The sequence below is a fragment of the Macaca fascicularis genome, chromosome 17, assembly GCF_037993035.2.
Source record: "Macaca fascicularis isolate 582-1 chromosome 17, T2T-MFA8v1.1".
Taxonomy (NCBI): domain Eukaryota; kingdom Metazoa; phylum Chordata; class Mammalia; order Primates; family Cercopithecidae; genus Macaca; species Macaca fascicularis.
The window spans coordinates 85648506-85666977 of record NC_088391.1 but is presented as its reverse complement, the minus strand read 5'-3'; the positions used below and the strand labels follow the sequence as shown (position 1 = coordinate 85666977).

The 18472-nt window shown below is 46.9% G+C and overlaps 1 protein-coding gene and 2 long non-coding RNA genes across 3 annotated transcripts in view; 2 read left to right on the top strand and 1 right to left on the bottom strand.

Moving 5' to 3' along the window:
• The window catches only part of LOC123569813 (uncharacterized), a 39935-nt gene extending 38909 nt beyond the window's left edge, over positions 1–1026 (bottom strand). Inside the window, exons 1-2 of the long non-coding RNA XR_006693620.3 lie at positions 909–1026; positions 555–589 (exon numbers count right to left, since the gene is read on the bottom strand). This is a non-coding gene — a long non-coding RNA (uncharacterized lncRNA). The remainder of the gene's footprint in view (positions 1–554; positions 590–908) is intronic.
• A 7907-nt stretch (positions 1027–8933) lies between these two features.
• On the top strand, positions 8934–12787 carry SOX21 (SRY-box transcription factor 21). Its single transcript, XM_045377240.2, has one exon. The coding sequence runs from the start codon at positions 10353–10355 to the stop codon at positions 11181–11183; it is 831 nt and encodes a 276-aa protein (XP_045233175.1). The 5' UTR covers positions 8934–10352; the 3' UTR covers positions 11184–12787.
• Positions 12788–13997: 1210 nt separating this feature from the next.
• On the top strand, positions 13998–16120 carry LOC141408896 (uncharacterized). Its single transcript, XR_012426458.1, has 2 exons — positions 13998–14045; positions 14772–16120. It is a non-coding gene; the product is annotated as an uncharacterized lncRNA (long non-coding RNA).
• Positions 16121–18472: the final 2352 nt, after the last annotated feature.

The window sequence follows — 18472 nt, the reverse complement described above, 5'->3', positions numbered from 1 at the left end:
CATGTGCAATGATTGGGGGTCTTGGCTTGTTTTCAAGACACTAGGCACTGAGGCTGAACCAAGCAGTCATGTGCTCCAGAAGCAGTGGAAGAAACTACAGAAAACTGGCCCAGCGACACGGACTCTGGAGTTTGTGCCTAATGGTGCAGGTACTGAGGCCATGTTTCCTAATGTGAGATGCAGATAGCACAGCAGCATAAAACCAAGCTGAGACAAACAGCCTAATACCATAACCAGGCAAGTGCTGAGCAATTATATTTGGCAAAAATCTCTGCTAAGCTGGTGGAGGAACTAAGGAAGGAGTTACTCCTTCAGTGTTCGGAGTTCGTGGACTAAACCAGGTGGAGTTCTTGTTCTAGAGATAAAGACTGGATGACTTGTTTGGTCAACTCTCTAACCTAAGAAAAGCATAACCAAGCATAATTCCAGGAAGATGCATAGATGTATGTGATTGAGTGGCAGTGGGACCAGGGCTGGACTAGGTTAAGTTCTGAAAAGAGTAAGGTGACCCCCAGCTATGTCATACATTGATCAAGTAAAAGATAGACACTTACCATCACAAATTCTGTTCAGCAACAAACTGAAGACTCTAGACAGTGCAGTAAGGCAAGAAGAATAAAAAAAATATTTAAGAATGGGAAAGGAAGAAAGAACACTCTCCATATTCACAGATGATATGATTTTGCACATAGAAAATCTCAAAAAAAAAAACTACAAATAAATTATTTGAAGTAAAAATGGTTTGGGGACGGGTGTGGTGGCTGACGCCTACAATCCCAGCACTTTGGGAGAGCAAGATGGGTGAGTGGATTGCCTGAGCCCAAGAGTTTGAGACCAGCCTGGGCAACATGGTGAAACCCCGTCTCTACCAAAAATACAAAAAATTAGCAGAGCATAGTGGCACATACCTATAGTCCCAGCTACTCGGGAGGGTGAGGCATGAGAATCGTTTGAACCCAAGAGGTGGAGGTTGCAGGCAGCAGAGATCAGGCCACTGCAGTCCAGCCTGGGTGACAGAGTGAGACCCTGTCTCAAAACAACAAAAAATAAAAAATAAAAATGGTTTCACAAGATAGCTACTTACAAAGTCAGAATACAAAAATTAATTGTATTTCTATATACCAGCAACAAACAAAATAAAATTCTTGAAAAGACACTATCTTTTAAAAAAAGATATCATCTTGGCATGGCGCTATGGCTCACACCTGTAATTCCAGCACTTTGGGAGGCTGAGATGGGCAGATCACTTGAGGCCAGGAGTTTGAGACTAGCCTGGCTACGGCGGTGAAACCCCATCTCTACTAAAAATACAAAGATTAGCAAGTCATGATAGCCGGCACCTGTAGTCCCAGCTACTCCAGAGGCTGAGGCAGGAGAATCTCTGGAAACCAGGAGGCGGAGGCTGCAGTGAGCCCAGATCGTGCCACTGCGTTCCAGCCTGGGTGACAGAGTGAGACTCCATCTCAAAAAAACAAAATAAATCTAAAAAGATATCATCTTAAAGATATGCAATTTGTAGTAGTATCAAAAATACTTTAAAAACCTAGGAATTATAAATGTGTAAGAATTTTACCAGAAAACTATATTACTGAGAGAAATGAAAGAACAATGGAATTTTTTTTTTCTTTTGAGATGGAGCCTCACTGTGTTGCCCAGGCTGAAGTGCAATGGCATGATCTCAGCTCACTGCAACCTTCACCTCCCGAGTTCAAGCGATTTTCCAGCCTCAGCCTCCCGAGTAGCAAGGATTATAGGTGTGCTCCACCATGCAAGGCTAATTTTTGTATTTTTAGTAGAGATGAGGTTTTACCATGTTAGCCAGGCTGGTCTCTAACTCCCGACCTCGTGATCCACCCGCCTCGGCCTCCCAAAGTGCTAGGATTATAGGCGTGAGCCACCACGCCCCACAAAACAATGAAATTAATAGAAGGATACTAAATTCATGAATTAGAAGTGTTAACAATGTGAAGACGTCAATTCTCCCTAAATCAACCTAGAGATTTATAGCAGTCTTAATTAAAAAGTTTCTTAAAAAATGATCACGCCTGTAATCTGAGCACTTTGGGAGGCCGAGGCAGGTGGATCACGAGGTCAGGAGTTCAAGACCAGCCTGGCCAAGATGATGAAAACCCTGTCTCTACTAAAAATACCAAAAAAAATTTAGCTGGAGTGGTGGTGGGCGCCTGTAATCCCAGGTACTCAGGAGGCTGAGGCAGGGAATTGCTTGAACCCAGGAGGCAGAGATTGTAGTGAGCCAATATCTCGCCACTGCACTCCAGCCTGGGCGACAGAGCGAGACTCCATCTAAAAAAAAAAAAAATCAGTTTTTAAAGAATATTTGGGTCCAGGAATAGTGGTTCACACCTGTAATCTCAGTACTTTGGAAGGCTGAGATGGGAGGATCTCTTGACCCCCGGAATTCGAGGCCAGCCTAGGCAACATAGAGAGACTCCATTTCTACAAAAAACTAAAAAATTAGTGGACATAATGGGACACACCTGTGGTTCTAGCTACTTGGGAGGCTGAGATGGGAGGATACTTGAGCCTGGGAGGTCAAGGTTTCAATGAGTCATGATTATGCCCCAGCAATCCATCCCAGGCCACAGAGCGAGACCTTGTTGAGAGAGAGAGAGAGAGAGAGAGAGAGTATTTGCAACCTGACAATCTGTTCTAAGATTTATATAGAAATGCAAAGGCCAAGAATAGCCAAGATACTTTTGAATAAGATGAAAATGATGGGAGGACTTGCTCCTTATCAGAATTAAGATAGTGCAATATGGGGCAAAAATAGAAAAAAAAATTAAACATAAAGCAAAATAGCTCGGAAACCAACTTACATCAATTTTATTTAGGGCAAAGGTAGCACACATGAGCGGTATAAAAATGTAATTTTTAAAGTTGATGGTTCTAAAAAATTGAGTATCCATATGGAAAAAATGTCAAACCTCATACTATACATAAAAATCAATTTCAGATGGATGCTGGTAACACAGAAATGGCTCCTGTAAGACCAACCCTCCTATAAATAAAAAACTTGGGACAAAAATATAAAAACCTCCGAATGCCTAGAAAAAAAATCAAAAGTGAACAGAAACTCAAAGGGATCTACTTAGAAAAAGGGTACAGCACTAGGCGGGTTTCCCATTTTTACAGCTTTTCACCTGTACGCATGTCCAACAGTAGACACAAACAAGAATGCATATAGCAGTCAGTTCACAATGGTTAAAAACTGAAGACAACTCACATGCTCATCAACAGGACAGTAAGCAATAAACTGTGGTATATTTACACAACCAAATATTAGCAGCTAAAATGAATAAACTACAGTGACATGCAGTAACATTGATGAATCCAAAGTTATACAATAAAGATTATATACAAAAGATAGACAATAAAGATTACATACAAAAAATTTAACTTATGAAAACTTCCATGTTAAAAACATAATAAAATAAAAACATATTTTTAAAGCATACATCTAGATGAAAAACTGTATAAAAATCAATGGAATGAAAATAGCTACATTGGGTTGAGCAAGGCGAGTAGAGAGTTTACTGGAGAGATCGTTTAGTTAGATACATAGGTTTATTGGCAGGTTTTATTTTGAGTGGTGGACTCACAAAGGCACTTGTTAAATTATTAAATATAACTAACTAAAGAAAACTAGGCCATTGATGGACCAATTATGAGAGTGTATCATGAGTCACGAACTGTGATTAAACCGATTTTGTGTACTTGGGGTTCACAAAAGAAAGGTAGAAAGGGAGGGAAAGGCCGGACAACTAGGGTTGGGAGAAAATAAAGACTGAGATTAGATAACATTGTTGGAGCAGCCTTTGGCTATCAGAGAAAGGGTAGAGATTGGGTTTATTCAGGGCAGGCAATTGTTCAGTGTTTGCAGTGGGAGGTCTAGGGAGTAAGTGATAGTGGATTGCAGCTGACACCAAATCTGTGCTGAGGGCTACATGAGCAAGGGGAGGCCTGGCCCCAGAACAGCAGGGATGGGACTTGGAGAAACTGCTTCTTCTGATAGGGGTGTCGTTGATGTGGGGTTGGAGTGCCTTATTGGAGAGATTGCCACTGGGCTACTCCCTCACAGAGGCAGTGGGCGCTGAGTGAGTCACAGAAAGCTTGGGGAAATAGAATTGGGAATCTGAGCTGGAAAGAGGCTGAGCTTTCTATTGGGACTCTAAGTGCTGGGGGTTAAAAACATCAGCTTAGTTCAAATCCCAATTCTTCCTCTTATGGTAGTGTGACTTTAGGCAAGTTACTTACTCATCTCCTCTAAGGCTTCATTCCCCAGTCTGCAAATTGGAGATGGTAATGCTTACATCATAGGGTTTTCCTAAGAGTTAAATAGAATAATGTGTGCAAAAGGTGCGGTATCTTAAGAACTCAATAACTGATAGCTATGTATTTTTTTATTCTTTTTTTTTTTTTTTTTTTTTTTTTGAGACAGAGTCTTGCTCTGTAGCCTGGGCTGGAGTACAGTGGCCGGATCTCAGCTCACTGCAAGCTCCGCCTCCCGGGTTTATGCCATTCTCCTGCCTCAGCCTCCAGAGTAGCTGGGACTACAGGCGCCCGCCACATCGCCCGGCTAGTTTTTTGTATTTTTAGTAGAGACGGGGTTTCACGGTGTTAGCCAGGATGGTCTCGATCTCCTGACCTCGTGATCCACCCGTCTCGGCCTCCCAAAGTGCTGGGATTACAGGCTTGAGCCACCGCGCCCGGCTTTTTATTCTTTTAAGAAGCAGAGCCGCTCAGCAATTGAGCTCTAAAGCAGACCCGTCCTTAGATAGGAACCTGAATCTGAGTAGGAGGAAAGCACAGGGCTGGGCAATCCAGAAGCTGGAAAAGGGGACAGTCAGAGTGACCTCTGTAAAGCCAGAAGCATGGCTTATCTACCACCCTGCTGGGATATTTAAGAGAACCCCCTTTCTTGGTTTGTTCTTTCTCAAAATAAACGGGGGCATGGTTGGTGATGAAATTCACAAGGAGAACCCCACCCTACCAAAAGCCAGTCTCCTCATGTAATAGCTACAGAAGGCTGGAAGTTTTCATTACACAGGCCAATGACACCCTCACTGTCCAACCCTCCTCATTCATTTCTAGTCTTGTTCAAGACTAGCTCCCTCTCATTTACAAAACAAAAAAGACTCTTATCCTAAGAAAATTACGCTTTTATAGGATTCTTGGGATTTGACATAGGTACTTTGTGAAGTTGTCTGTTTTGAATTATTTGTATTGTCTTTTTTCTCAGAGTTTTGTTTTGTTTTGTTTTTTGTTTTTTCTGGGCGGGGGGCAAGAAGGGACTGTTTTTGACATTGTTTTTTCCCGCTCTATCCTCTAGGTAAGGCTCCTTTTGAAATGTCAGCCTGCTTGAGCCCTGCTCAGGAGACATGAGGAAAGGTGTTCTCCATGATTGATCTGTATATTCCCCGTTTCTTTAGTAGTTAAGAGTAGTTTTTTAAAAAATATATATATAGTTAACACAATGCAGAGGTTTAAGTGTGGCAGGAACAGTGAGAATAAAAGGACAGAAATCTCAAAAGGATAAAAAATTAGCAGGCACTGGTGAAGGGGCACTCTGACAGCCGTTGCTTTCCATGATGACTGTTGACCTCAAACAGCTCTTGTCTCTCGGGCTTTATGGAGATCATGTGTTTGGGATTTTCCCCCTTTTGGGGGCTAATAGAAGTGAGACCACAGAGCTGTGACAAAAGCCTCAGGCTTGGCTGTTGTCATAGTCTTCTCATTTCCTTCTTAACAGGACAAACAGGCTATATCACCTCTCTATGCAGGTATGAAAGCTTCTGAATTCTTTCACTGCACTTGCTTAAGAACAGATCCCCAACATTCTCTAACAACAGCTGCCAGCTCTTAGTGTGCATGAATGATTATTCAGACTCTGCACTTTGAAGGCATCACCTTCACTGCCCATCACTTCCATCTAGTCACCTCTCATTACCCCATTGGCTTGCTGCTTTGCTTTATCATCCCTATGGTTCTAGACAAATGTGACAGTGAGCCACCTGGGTGAAAATCCAGTGAGAGAGAGGAGGATGAAACGATGGGGGAAAACGATTCTGTTCATATTGGGACCCAAGTATTCTCCCTCCTTTGTGGAAGAGAAAGCAAGCAAGCCAGCCTGTCGTGTTACCAAGGTATTTTTTATTCCCCAACAATCTCATTGCTGCCTCCTAGTGAAAGTTTTAGAATTGAAAAGAGACTATTTTCTGGGGAGAATTGAAGGGAGAAAAGAGAAAACTGAATTTACACAGGCCCACAACTTTTTTTGGAGGGAGTGTCACTCAGTTTCTGATTAAATACATTTGTATCACCGATATCACTGTGGCCACAAGGGAAATACAGACCTACATGAAATATACTGATCAAATTATACTGTTCTTTAGGTGTTTACAATCAAGAGTTGACAAAATAAAGCCCATCAAACTTACCAATTCTCTTTCAATTTATTTTCCCTCACTATTCACTCACACAGACTATTCCATTTCCTATACGCTGGGATTTTTTTTCATCTTTAGGACAAACTGAGCAAGAATAAAAATATGCCTCTATCAATTCAAACACAAGATAGGAGGAAATTAAAAGTGAATTTACATTTTGGTACATATGAATAAAAATGGCTTGAAAATTTACTTTGTTAAAAGCTCAACCAGATTCAGGCAAGAGGTGTGAAGGTTGATTAATAACAGCAATGCCACGTTGCCTTTCTTTAATGCATGGATGATTATGAAGGCTGTTTCCTTGGTTGTGAAGGGTTAGGCCAAGAATATTGATCCCCTAGAAGCCAAAAACTAAAACCAAATCTTTCCTATTTTGAAATGTGGGAAGATTCATTTGGTGAATAGACAAGCACACAAATAGTCATTTTCTTCTTATGACACCTTTGTTTCCCACAGTTCAACATTCTTGGACTTGAGAGTATTCAAATTTGGCTCATTTAATATCACTAGACAGACAATATTGTAAATGTATACTGGAAAAACTATATCCAAGGAACTTTACATATATTATTCCTATAAGATATTGCACATATAAGCATACATTTCAATCATATATACAAACATTTCTTCTAATGTAATAATTTATTGCAGTAGATTTTTAAACTTAAATTTGAAGAGTATAAAATCACTTAACTCACTAATACAAAACACATTTTCACAATCCTCCCTTTTTATGTGTCAAAATAATTTTCACGACTAGATTTAACTTTATTCACAATATTTAGTGAATAACAGCTTTCATGTCTTGTGCCCTATACATACATATGTTCTTTGTGTGCCAGTGTATAGTATTTTTGTCTCAAACCTATTATACACGTCAGTAGGTGAAAAGCTCAGGGATGATAATTTTGTAGTTAATTATCACAAAACAGTACATTTAATATTCCAGTCTATGTAATTACACATGCTAGTGTTTTCACATTACTCCAGCCAGAGTCTGTGAATGACAAGGGTGTCTTTACAGAGCCTGTAAAGGAATATGGTTCTGGAGAAATCAGTCCAATTGTCTTAACAATGCAAGGGCATAACTGATACAAAATAAGCATTTGTCAATGACATCTTCAGAAAAACACAAACCACATGCCACTGCTGTTCACAGTTCTGTTATCACGACTGTAATTTTTAAGTCACTATTCTTTTATTACAATGAACAAAACAAGCCTAACTTTTAAATAAATCTGATGACCTGAAACAGTTTTAATTCACGTTCATAATTACAATCAAAGCTTTTGTGTGTGTGTGTGTGTGTGTGTATCTGAATGAACTGAACATAAATCGTAGGAAGACTTAAAGAGTTAACCGTTTGTAGATGTTCCTACTTGCACACCACAGGGCTAGGTCAAATCCAAACTGCCAAAGAAAGAAGGCAAGCAAGTTCTCCCTGAAGGGCAGGCCACCATGTGAATAAAACCTCCAGACAGATCATGTTCCAAGTGTGCTGCAGCACACCAAGAAGTGAGGAAAATACGGAAACAGAATCATACTGTTTGACTTCTGCATCGTGTCAACTATTTTTTTTAAAAAACTGCTCTAACTACTAAAGAAGGAAATTATGCTTAGCATAAAAATATTCCAGCATTGAGTGACTGGTACGTTTTACTTCTCTCTTCCAGGGAAACTACTTACACTTATTGATTTTAAACACCTTCACCTTAGTTGTGCATGTGAGACACTGTAAGTTAACTGTACCTTAAAGAGATCAGCATATAGATGGTTCTGGCGACCAGGATCACAACAAAAGACAAACAAAACAATTTTTAAAGACCTGAATAGTCAGTTAAGGATGCATACTGTCAGCCTGGGCTAGCTCTTTTTCGGAAAGGTTGCCAAGAGTGTCCTTATTCCCTCCTGAGCTATTTTTCACCCCACTACCTCTGACTGGGTGCATCACCAGTGCAAGAAAATGCGAGAAGCATCTGTTGCAAGCAACACCTGGACCTCCAAGGAAAATGAGCACTTTCTTGCTAGAAACAGTCTCAAACATTTTCAAGGGTGAGTCTCCCCTTCCCCAAGCTTAACCCTCTTCCTCCGTAGTTGGAGAGGTTCTCCTACTCGTGCCCGCCGCCTCCTTCTTCCCGGCGAGGCTCCCAGGGCCGCAACCGGGACAGCTGTGCGCCGGGCCGGCCTGGGTAGCCGGATGACACCAGGGGTTGCAAACGCCAAACAGTGCGCAGACTCCGCGGCGCGCTCCGGACTCTCCACTCGCCTAAACCTGCTCTCAAGTGAAAAGGAGTGGGAGGAGGAGGATTGGGAAGGGGCGGGGGACGGGGGGGATCTGTTAATTCGAGGTCCTGGGGGTGTGGGAGCGGGAGGCGGCTCCGCTGATCCCTCCTCCCTCCCGGAGTCCCGGGCTCCACCTCCTCCGCAGGCCCCCAGATATACACACACAGCCGCGGCTGGACATGCACACCCAGTGCCGGCTCCGGGCGCGCACACACGCAGGTAGCCACACTCACCTGAGCCGGTGCAGAGGGCGGCCTAGGCTGGGCAGGGCCCTCCTGCGCCGCGGGAGTGGGGAGAGCGGGAGCTGCCCCAGCGCGGACCTGCGAACTGAGGTGATGGCGCGTTTTCCTTAACTCTCCTCCAGCACCTCTGCCCCTGCGCCGGCTCGGCTCTGGCCGCAGCGGCGAGGACAGAGGGGCCCCGGACGCCGCGGACTCGCGGGCGCACGCTCCCAGGAGCGCGCCGAGAGGAGCACCGCGGCGCAGGAAACTTGGGCGAAGTTAGTTGCAAGTGCCGGGCGGCTGCCGAGAAGAGCGAGGCGGGGACGCGGCCGGTGCCAGGCCTAAGGCGCCGCGTGGAGGCTGCGCTGCCCTCCGCGGCCGGCGAGCTCCGGGAGCCCTAAGTCGGCAGGCGCGCCTGAAGGGGCTGGGAGCGAGCGGAGCTGGCATGGCCCGGGGGACGGCCGGACGCGGCTCCTCGGCGAGCCGGGAGAATTTCCTCTGAGGCCGGGCGACCCACGCTTGCTCAAGCCTTATCCACCCTCCTTCCTCGCTCCACCCGTCAGTCCAGCAGCGGGAGAGGAACACTCGAGAGGCAGGTGCTGGGGGGGACAGCTCCCCCCCTCCAAAAAAAAAAAAAAAAAAAAAAAAACCACCCAGCCGATTGGGGGTTTCCCATCGGCGCACCCTGCCCGGAGCCAAGAAGACAGGCTGGTGCTGCTGTATTTGTACTTATATCCATTGCTGCGCTCTGCGTTCTCGTGGGACGCCTGGACACTCCTCCGCCTCCCCCTCCTCTTCCTCCTCCAGGGCCACCTCCCCGCCCTCCCCACCCCCATCTGCTTCTGTCAAATGAGAAAGTCACCGAGGAGAACCCAAACACTCCAGCCGCTGAGAGCCCCCTTTGGCACTTGGCAGCACGCGGCGGCGGGCTCCTCGGCTCAACTTGGTGGAGTCTCCGCGACGCAACTTTGGGGGACGCTTTGCATTTAAGAGAGAACGACCGAGGAGGAGGAGCGCTCTGCCTGGCCGCCGCTACCTGCGGGAGCTCACCAGCAAACGCCACTGGAGACGAAGGACCCAAAGAACGTAAAGGGCAAACTGCCGCCGCGGGGAGGGGGCACCGCAGAGAAGTTAGAGTGTCCCAGAGACAACCTGCCCGAGCGCTCGGCCGGAGACACCAGGGCGGCCCGGGGCGCGGTGTGGCCCTGGGCTGGTCCTCCAGCCCCCTCCTCTGGGCCGGGAGCGACGCCGGGGCGTGACGTGGGGCGCGGCGAGTCCCGGCCGGCCGAGCGGGTCCCCGCGGGCAGCCAACATTGATTTCCTCCGGGCCGAGGGCGAGGGCCCGGGCGGCGGCGGGCTGCAGCCGCGGCAGGGTGAGAGCATGTCCAAGCCAGTGGACCACGTCAAGCGGCCCATGAACGCCTTCATGGTGTGGTCGCGGGCTCAGCGGCGCAAGATGGCCCAGGAGAACCCCAAGATGCACAACTCGGAGATCAGCAAGCGCTTGGGCGCCGAGTGGAAACTGCTCACGGAGTCGGAGAAGCGGCCGTTCATCGACGAGGCCAAGCGTCTGCGCGCCATGCACATGAAGGAGCACCCCGACTACAAGTACCGGCCGCGGCGCAAGCCCAAGACGCTGCTCAAGAAGGACAAGTTCGCCTTCCCGGTGCCCTACGGCCTGGGCGGCGTGGCAGACGCCGAGCACCCTGCGCTCAAGGCGGGCGCCGGGCTGCACGCGGGGGCGGGCGGCGGCCTGGTGCCGGAGTCGCTGCTCGCCAATCCCGAGAAGGCGGCCGCGGCCGCCGCCGCCGCCGCAGCGCGCGTCTTCTTCCCGCAGTCGGCCGCCGCCGCCGCCGCTGCTGCCGCCGCCGCCGCCGCGGGCAGCCCCTACTCGCTGCTGGACCTGGGCTCCAAGATGGCAGAGATCTCGTCGTCCTCGTCCGGCCTCCCGTACGCGTCGTCGCTGGGCTACCCGACCGCGGGCGCGGGCGCTTTCCACGGCGCGGCGGCGGCGGCTGCAGCGGCGGCCGCGGCCGCCGGGGGGCACACGCACTCGCACCCCAGCCCGGGCAACCCGGGCTACATGATCCCGTGCAACTGCAGCGCGTGGCCCAGCCCCGGGCTGCAGCCGCCGCTCGCCTACATCCTGCTGCCGGGCATGGGCAAGCCCCAGCTGGACCCCTACCCCGCGGCCTACGCTGCCGCGCTATGACCCCGCGGGGCCGCCTCGCGAGGACCGGTGTGCACACGTGTACATATGTATAGGTACGAGCGCTGCGGCCTCCCCGTGCGCCCTCCCGCAACCGGGGACCCGGTTTGTATGTACATAGAATGTATAGGTGCCAGGCAGAGGCAGAGAGGCCAGGCGGGGCAGGAGTGGCCAAGCGCTCGAGGGCGCGGGTGAGCGGGCCTGTGAATTCGCAGGATCATTTCAGACCAGCACTTCGGCAGCCAACTCGAAAGCGGGCGGTTGTGTCCGGCAGCAGTTGGTGTTTGCTTTGCACTTCGGAACCTGTTGCGTTTTGACCCACGGAGGTGGAGGAGTAACTTTTTGACATGTTGGCCTTTCCCAGTTTTGTTGGAAGTTTCATGGTCGGTTTTGTTTTTGTTTCTCATTCTCCTTCCTCGCCTCTCAGCCCCCCAACCCCCAACCCCCAACCCCCTCCCGGTCCGTGTTGCATGCACTCTGTTCAAATGTGAGGTCTGAAATGGCTGGCACACGGGAAAAGCTGCTTGTGTCATTCGTTTCTGGGAGTGGGATGGCTCTGAGCAGCCTTGCCTCCCTGTTTGTACTATTTGAACTTTGCAGATCTCTGTTCTCTCAAGCAGAACTCCCAGACCGGATCCATTCTTGACCAGTGACCGGCTCGAATCTGGCCTTTTGTGTGAGATGATCACAGTTTCTTTTGTTTATCACGCCATATGCAAATCAGAGCAAGAGCTCTTTCTCAAGAGCAAGAAACGCAAGCAAGAAATATTTGTGAGATGAAAGTTGTCAATTGGATTTTCTTCCTAAACAACCAACCAACTACTAGAAGTCTGCCTGAGTCCACTCGCTTGGATTTCTGACAGTTTACAAAAAAGGAAAAAGGCACTGTTCCTATTTTCCCCTTATGGCTGAGTTCACCTTAAGACTGTAAATGTGTATATGTCAGTGAAAACATTGAGGCTTGGAAAATGTGTTATTTTCGTTGCCCTAAGTTTGAGTCGGTTTTAGACTCAAAAACATGTGGAGCGAATATCAAAGTTAACTTTTAAAAATTGCGAAACTATTTCAGAATCGCAATTTTATCGAAGATTAAATCAGACTTTTTTGTCTGGTAATTATATATTTATTATTTAGCAAAACTGAAGAAAAAAAGCACAGAATTGTTTCAACAGATGTCTCTCATTTTCAGCTAGCATTTCTCTCCCAAGTTGAGCTGGTTTAATGTGTTTTGGATTTCCCTCCTCAATTGGCTTATTTTTTAGATCACCTGCAATTCATTTGCAAATTACGATAAAACACATTTTAGAGAAAAGAAACCTTGAATTATTAGCTTTTTTGTTTCTTTTTAAATGTATATATTTTGACTAATGTTTGTGAATGAAGTTGGTTAACATGTATTTAGTTTCATTTTGGCTTTATGTAATATAAAGTTTTTAAAATTTTAACTATGGTTTTAACCTTTATGTGTAAATGATTTTCTTGTGTGATCTTCTAATTTAATATTAGACGTCTAAGGTATATCTGTAAATTAGAATCCGACTATCACTCTGTTCATTTTTTTTGAACAAAGAGTTTAAATAAAGCCTGAACCAGGGAAAAGAGAAAAATCTTCTATTTCTTGTTGAGTTCCTAACAAGATTTGTATCTGAATTGCCCTTACGTGCCTGGTCCAGGTGAAGTGTAAGGTATCCTCCAAAAGCACCCTTTGTTTCACTTTTGAATAGATTTACTAGGAAATCTAAATCAAGCCATTGTTATTCAGAGCCAAAAACCTGATTTATCACATTTTTAATCGTGAATAGGAAAGATTTTAAAAAAACAGCCCAAGTCGTTGTATTAGCTTTAACAACAACAAAAAAAAGGCATTCATGAACCAATAGAACAGAGCCCATTGAAAACATCCAGACCTTTCAAAGCATTTCAGCAGTTTCTAGTAACATTTTAAGAGGGGAAAGTTGCTTGACCACTTTATCTTGTTAGTTGAAGAGCCCCACCACTTAAATCAGTGTAATTTGTTTTCCTATCTTTGGGGTATTCCTTGTTTACACCTTAAGGTTTTATTTGGAAGGATAATCACTACTAATGACAAAGTACAACTTTTGGCCTTTTTAGGACTTAATTTTGTTATGCTAATCGCATTAAAATAGAAGTATAGCATTGAAATGGAAAGGGTTGGATGTCTAGGGCTAGACAAGTTTCTACTAGAGAAAAGTTTGAAAAATCATAACAGACTGTCAGAAAAAAAAAATAACTATAGGAAGAGCTCGCCACCCCTCTAGCCAACCAAAATGGAAATTCTCAAGCTACTATATACAAGTCTTAAGCCAGTTTCCCCATTGAGACCATCTCTGGAGCTGCACGTCTTTATAAACGACCCAAGTCTTTAAAGTGATTGTTTTCCCCCAACGGAATAATATTTTAAAAACCATGAAAAGTTTTGGAAATGTGAGAAATAGGCTCTGCTGGTTTGACCCTGATTCACTAATTAAAATGATCCCTCTCCTGTTATTCCCCGAGCTCTTTGCAATATTATAAGTTAATTCATATGGTTCTGAGCGATTATGCAAAACTAATTTGGACTGTCCAGGGGTAATTATCCCTGACACGGTTAATTAAATCCTTTCAAGGCTTCGTCTTTCCCTTTTGTAGCAGCCCATCCCTTCTCAACACGGAACTTCCTGCGGCTCGCTGGAAATCACCCCAGCCCTAAATCTTAGTTACCACCCTGAGCCTTCCAGCTCGGCCGCCGCCTCTGCCTGAAGATTCCCCGCCCTCTCCGCCCCCTCCCCTTTTCCCAAAGATCAGCGTTTTCTGGGAGAAACGCTCCGGAGTTGTTGATGAATGAGAAGAGAACTGGAAAGATGGGTAAGAGGAGGGGTGAGGATGCCGGGGGTGAGCACCAGGGTCACATCGCCGACAGATTGTGCGGCTGTTTGAGGACCTCCACAGGCCCCACAGACTCGTTTATCACCCATTCTGACTGTAGTGATCTTGCTAACAAGTTGGAGAGTTTTGCGCCTGCAGAGAGCCTCCTGCCAAGTTAGACTGTGCAGAAGTAAGAGGTTGCAGCGGGGGTAGCGGCTCTGGGGCAAGAGAGAGTAGAGAAAGGCCGGGGGGTGGGTGGTGTAAGAGTCTGAAAGTGGCGCACAAATGCAGAGCTGTGACTGGGCAGAGAGCTGCTGCTGGTTCACGATCTCTATCTCCATCTATTTGTCTGTCTCCATCTCTCTCCCTGTTTCTCCATTTTTCTTTCTTTCCTTCTCTCTCCTTCCTTTCTTCCATCTTTCTTCTTTCCCTTTTTTTTTTTTTTTTTGTTCTTCTATTTTCGTTTCTTTTCAAGGTTTTTTTAAAAAGCCATGATGCAATTTCTTTGGTATTCACCGTTGCCCCAAAACTTTAAGCAAGCCTCGTATCCAAGGGGCCAGGCATGTTGCTTCGGGCTTTGTGCAAACAGGTGGAATTGCGCTGTGTAAGCAGTAAGAACTGGTGCTGGGGACGCTGTCACGCGAGGGGGTGGCTTTGGGACACCAGGGGAGCTGGCCGCGATTGTTACTTCCCTTGACAATTTCCTCCTCCCCCTCCCCCAAGAAGATAGGAGAAAGCACCACGGATCTCCCTCTCACCCCCAGGCTCGGGGCGAAGAAGATGGAGAGAAGAGTCCACTCTCCCGGGAGCAGATAGGGACCGCCGCGCCAGCCAATCAGAGCGCGGCTCGGCGCGGGCGCTCCCGGCCGCCAGGGCAGCCGCATCCTCCAGGCAAGCGAAGTTCCCGCAACTGGTCCTTCTCGAGGGTCCGCGTCTTTCTTGCGCCCGCGGCCCAGCGGAGGCCGAGGGAGCCGTCCAAACTTTATTAATCTCTCCCCCTTTCTTTCTCCCTCAGCCCAGTGCATCTCAAAGGTCAGCCCTCTTCTTTTAAAAGACTGATATTATTAATGCACTGACAATTCCCCCCCTCCCTTTTCTTTTTTCTCTCTTGCAGGGGGGAAAAAGGGGAAATGGTGAAAAGAGCTTTTTTTATCCTTTTTTTTTTTTTTCTTTTTTTTTTTGTCCTTCAGTGGGAGCGTTTAGACAGTCGAGGAGGTTTTGTCCGAGAACAAAACGCAGGGTTGGGAGGTTTTGTGAGAGTGTTGTTTGTTGAAGTGGAGCTAAGAAAAAGCGGCGGCTTTCTCCTCATTGTGAAGAAACCAATCAGTGGTATTTGGAAAACTGTTAGCATTGTGCACTTCTTCTGTGTCCATTGTGAGGCGTTTCTTTTCACAAGGTTTTTTTTTCAGCCGATCCAGCTGGCCGGAATGAATAGCAGTGCAATGTGTACACGCTTTGTCCCTCCGGCCTTCAAGTAGCCCCCATTGAATAGACTAAGTTGACACTGCGTGACAGTGAAACAACATAATAAAAAATACATGAGCCCCTGAATAGGAGCAGGCGCATAAATAAATAAAATGGGTGACCAAAACTGGATAAACTGAATGACAAAACGGTGAAAGGGGAACAAAAAGATATTTAACACGCTAGATTAGCATTAGAATGCGATCTACAAGGCAGAACAATTGATGAATAGGTTTACCGGCCAAGAAAGAAATGGACTAAATGCCCTTTGAATAGATATGCTTTTTGCAAGGGCTTTGAATAGATATGCTTTTGCAAGGGCTGAATGGGAAAAGGTAAAGATGAAGCTATGCAAATGAGCCGAGGAACTTTTTATATATATTCTTTAAACACACACACACACACACACACACACACACACACTGCGGGGGGAACAGTGCTGCCTCGGGATGTTTATAGAAGCAATAATTGCCATTATTAGCATTGTCTGCAGCAGATAGAAATTGAACAGGTTGGGATAATATAGGGTAGCAGTAATTATTCTTCTAATTAATGGTCCTTTGCTACTTGAAAAAAGAAAAAAGGAAAGAAGTAGTAAAAGTTATGCAGAAGTTATGTTTCCTTGTGTCCATTTGTCCCGCGCTGGAATCTGTGGAGCAGCGAGCCTGGCAATTCCAAGATACTCGATGATCTTCAAACATTCCGGGGAGGCAGTCCTGAGGCTCTGGCTTTAGGGCCTAGTTTCCATTTATGCCGCGTTTTCGAGAGTCTAATACTGTGTCTGGCACATGATAGGTGCTCAGTGAATAGTCGTGGAATGAATGAATGAATATAAGTTTAATTGGGGAAACTCGGGCCTCCTAATAAGGGTAGGGGCTGGGGGTTACCCAGGGGCTTCCCCGGGAGGACTTTCTTTTTTCATCAACCCACCCCTGGGAGAAAGGTCCACGCGGGATGGTCGCTTCCCTGCTTGCTGGGAGGTTTGCCTCCAGCCTATCTGGGCCGCTGGAAAAGAGAATAAACAAGAGACAAGCAACTACTGCCCTACCGGTGTTCCATCCTTGTCCTCACTGCCAAATCCACTCCAAAGCCGAGGATGGTGAGGCTGTGAGGTTGCAAAGAAATACATAACCCACCCCCTTAAAGAATTAGGATATATTTAAAGTTTGCCTCTTTCAGGTTTCTCCCCTTGGCTCCTGCCCTTTCCCCCTCCCGGCTCCTTGTCCTTGACTGAACCTTACGGGACAGAGAACCTCCTGTCCCCCACGAGGCAAGGCTCGAACCCGCGGAGATCTGGGATGCCCTTTGGTTCCCTGCGCTGCCCTGGAGGCGTCCATAGAGGCCTTTGCCGCCATCGACATCAATTGTTTTATTTCCGATGGTTGCTTGCCAGGCCTGCGGGTCGCGGGCCCACCCAGCCGTCGAACTTCCAGTCGTTATCAGCGCTGCTCCTAACTTAATGGAAAAATGCAAATTATAGCCTGCCCAGCTGACACATCCCTGCGAATGCGCCGCGGACTGAGAGGTAGCTCTGGCCAGCCACTCTGTCGACCTCCTGGACGGCCGGCGGGAATGAAGCTCTGAATTGTGCCAAAGTGGGGAGGCACCCCAAATTCTCAAAGCAATGTTCTTTTTTTTCTTTTTCTTAAGAAACAATTGAGCCTTACCAAATGTCGGGGCCGCACGGAAGCCTTGCATATTTTAAAGTGTAACCTGAGCCTTCGCGGTTTCAGCTTCACTTAAAACATGCAAATTCTTGAAATTGAAAAATCTGAAAAACTTCCGAAGAACTCTGTCTGAATAAATCCATTGGGCGTCGCTTTGAGGAGACAAAACGCACAGCGATTTGGGGAGAGGGATATTTGTGGGGAGGCAGGGACCTGCTGGATTGGGTTTCCAGGGTCAAGGTGTCTCCAGGCCTTCGACGATAGCCTCCGCGCAGAGCAGGGAAGTGGCACCGCTAGGCAGCGAGCTCAGTTGCTCTACTTTTGTGACCCCCACCCCCAACCCCGCCACCCTTGCCTCCAGGCCACTGACCCTCTCTGCAAGCTTTGTCCGATGGACTCCTTCGCCCTTGCGCTGCCGCCCCATCACTCACGCTTGACTGGGGGAAATAAAATCGGCGTTGGCTTTTTAATTCCTTCGGAAAATGTCTCCACCTGATTTCCACCTCCTTTGAGCTTCGTGCTTGATTGGGGGAGGGGTTATTTCGGGATTTTGTTTTTTTTTTTTTCAAACAAGAAATTTAGGTACTAATTGTAAACACCCCGTTGCTCTTCTTGAAAGTATGTATCACATTAGCCCAGGCCTTGGAGACACACGACCTATTACTCATTTCTAGCCTCTAGGCAAAGAATTCTATGGAGATCCACCAGTAAAACCAGATTTCTTACGGGAAATTACCAGGATGTCTTCAGACTCTCTTCCAGGGACGACATTACTAGTTGTCGATTTCACTTGAGCACACTCTTCTCTAGCCCACCCCTACCATTTTATTTTGGGATCATCCTAAGGTAATTAGCCATTTGCAGAAAGCTTGAACTCCCTAAAGGAAAGGCACAACCTAGGATAACAGAGACCGAGTGAAGCTTTTCAGATTGATTGTCTCCACTAGGGCCGTATTTTCATAAGGTCGGGAGTGGAGAGGAGTGTCTGCAGAAGGCGGACTACCTTTAAAGGGGCTTTCTCGAACTCAGGAGGTGAGTGGGGCTTCCTAGAGTTGTCACCACCTGCAGGTGGATTTGTCATCGCTCTGCAGTGTCTCCTGGGAAGCCAGCCTGTCCTCCCCAGAGTCCCCCTCAGGTAGTGTCCTAGAGTTCAGGGGAGCCTTTAGCGCTTTCTGCCCTGAGGGTATTGCATGTACAAAAGCTCCTTCGTGCGCGCGCACACATAGTCATCCAGTGGGTTTGGAGTGTACCCCTGTTTATTTGTCACCACGTGGTAAACCCCAGATTTGGAAGTCA

Bases quoted from the DNA above. Each gene is read 5' to 3' on its own strand.
- SOX21 (XM_045377240.2), top strand. From the start codon at position 10,353: ATGTCCAAGCCAGTGGACCACGTCAAGCGGCCCATGAACGCCTTCATG.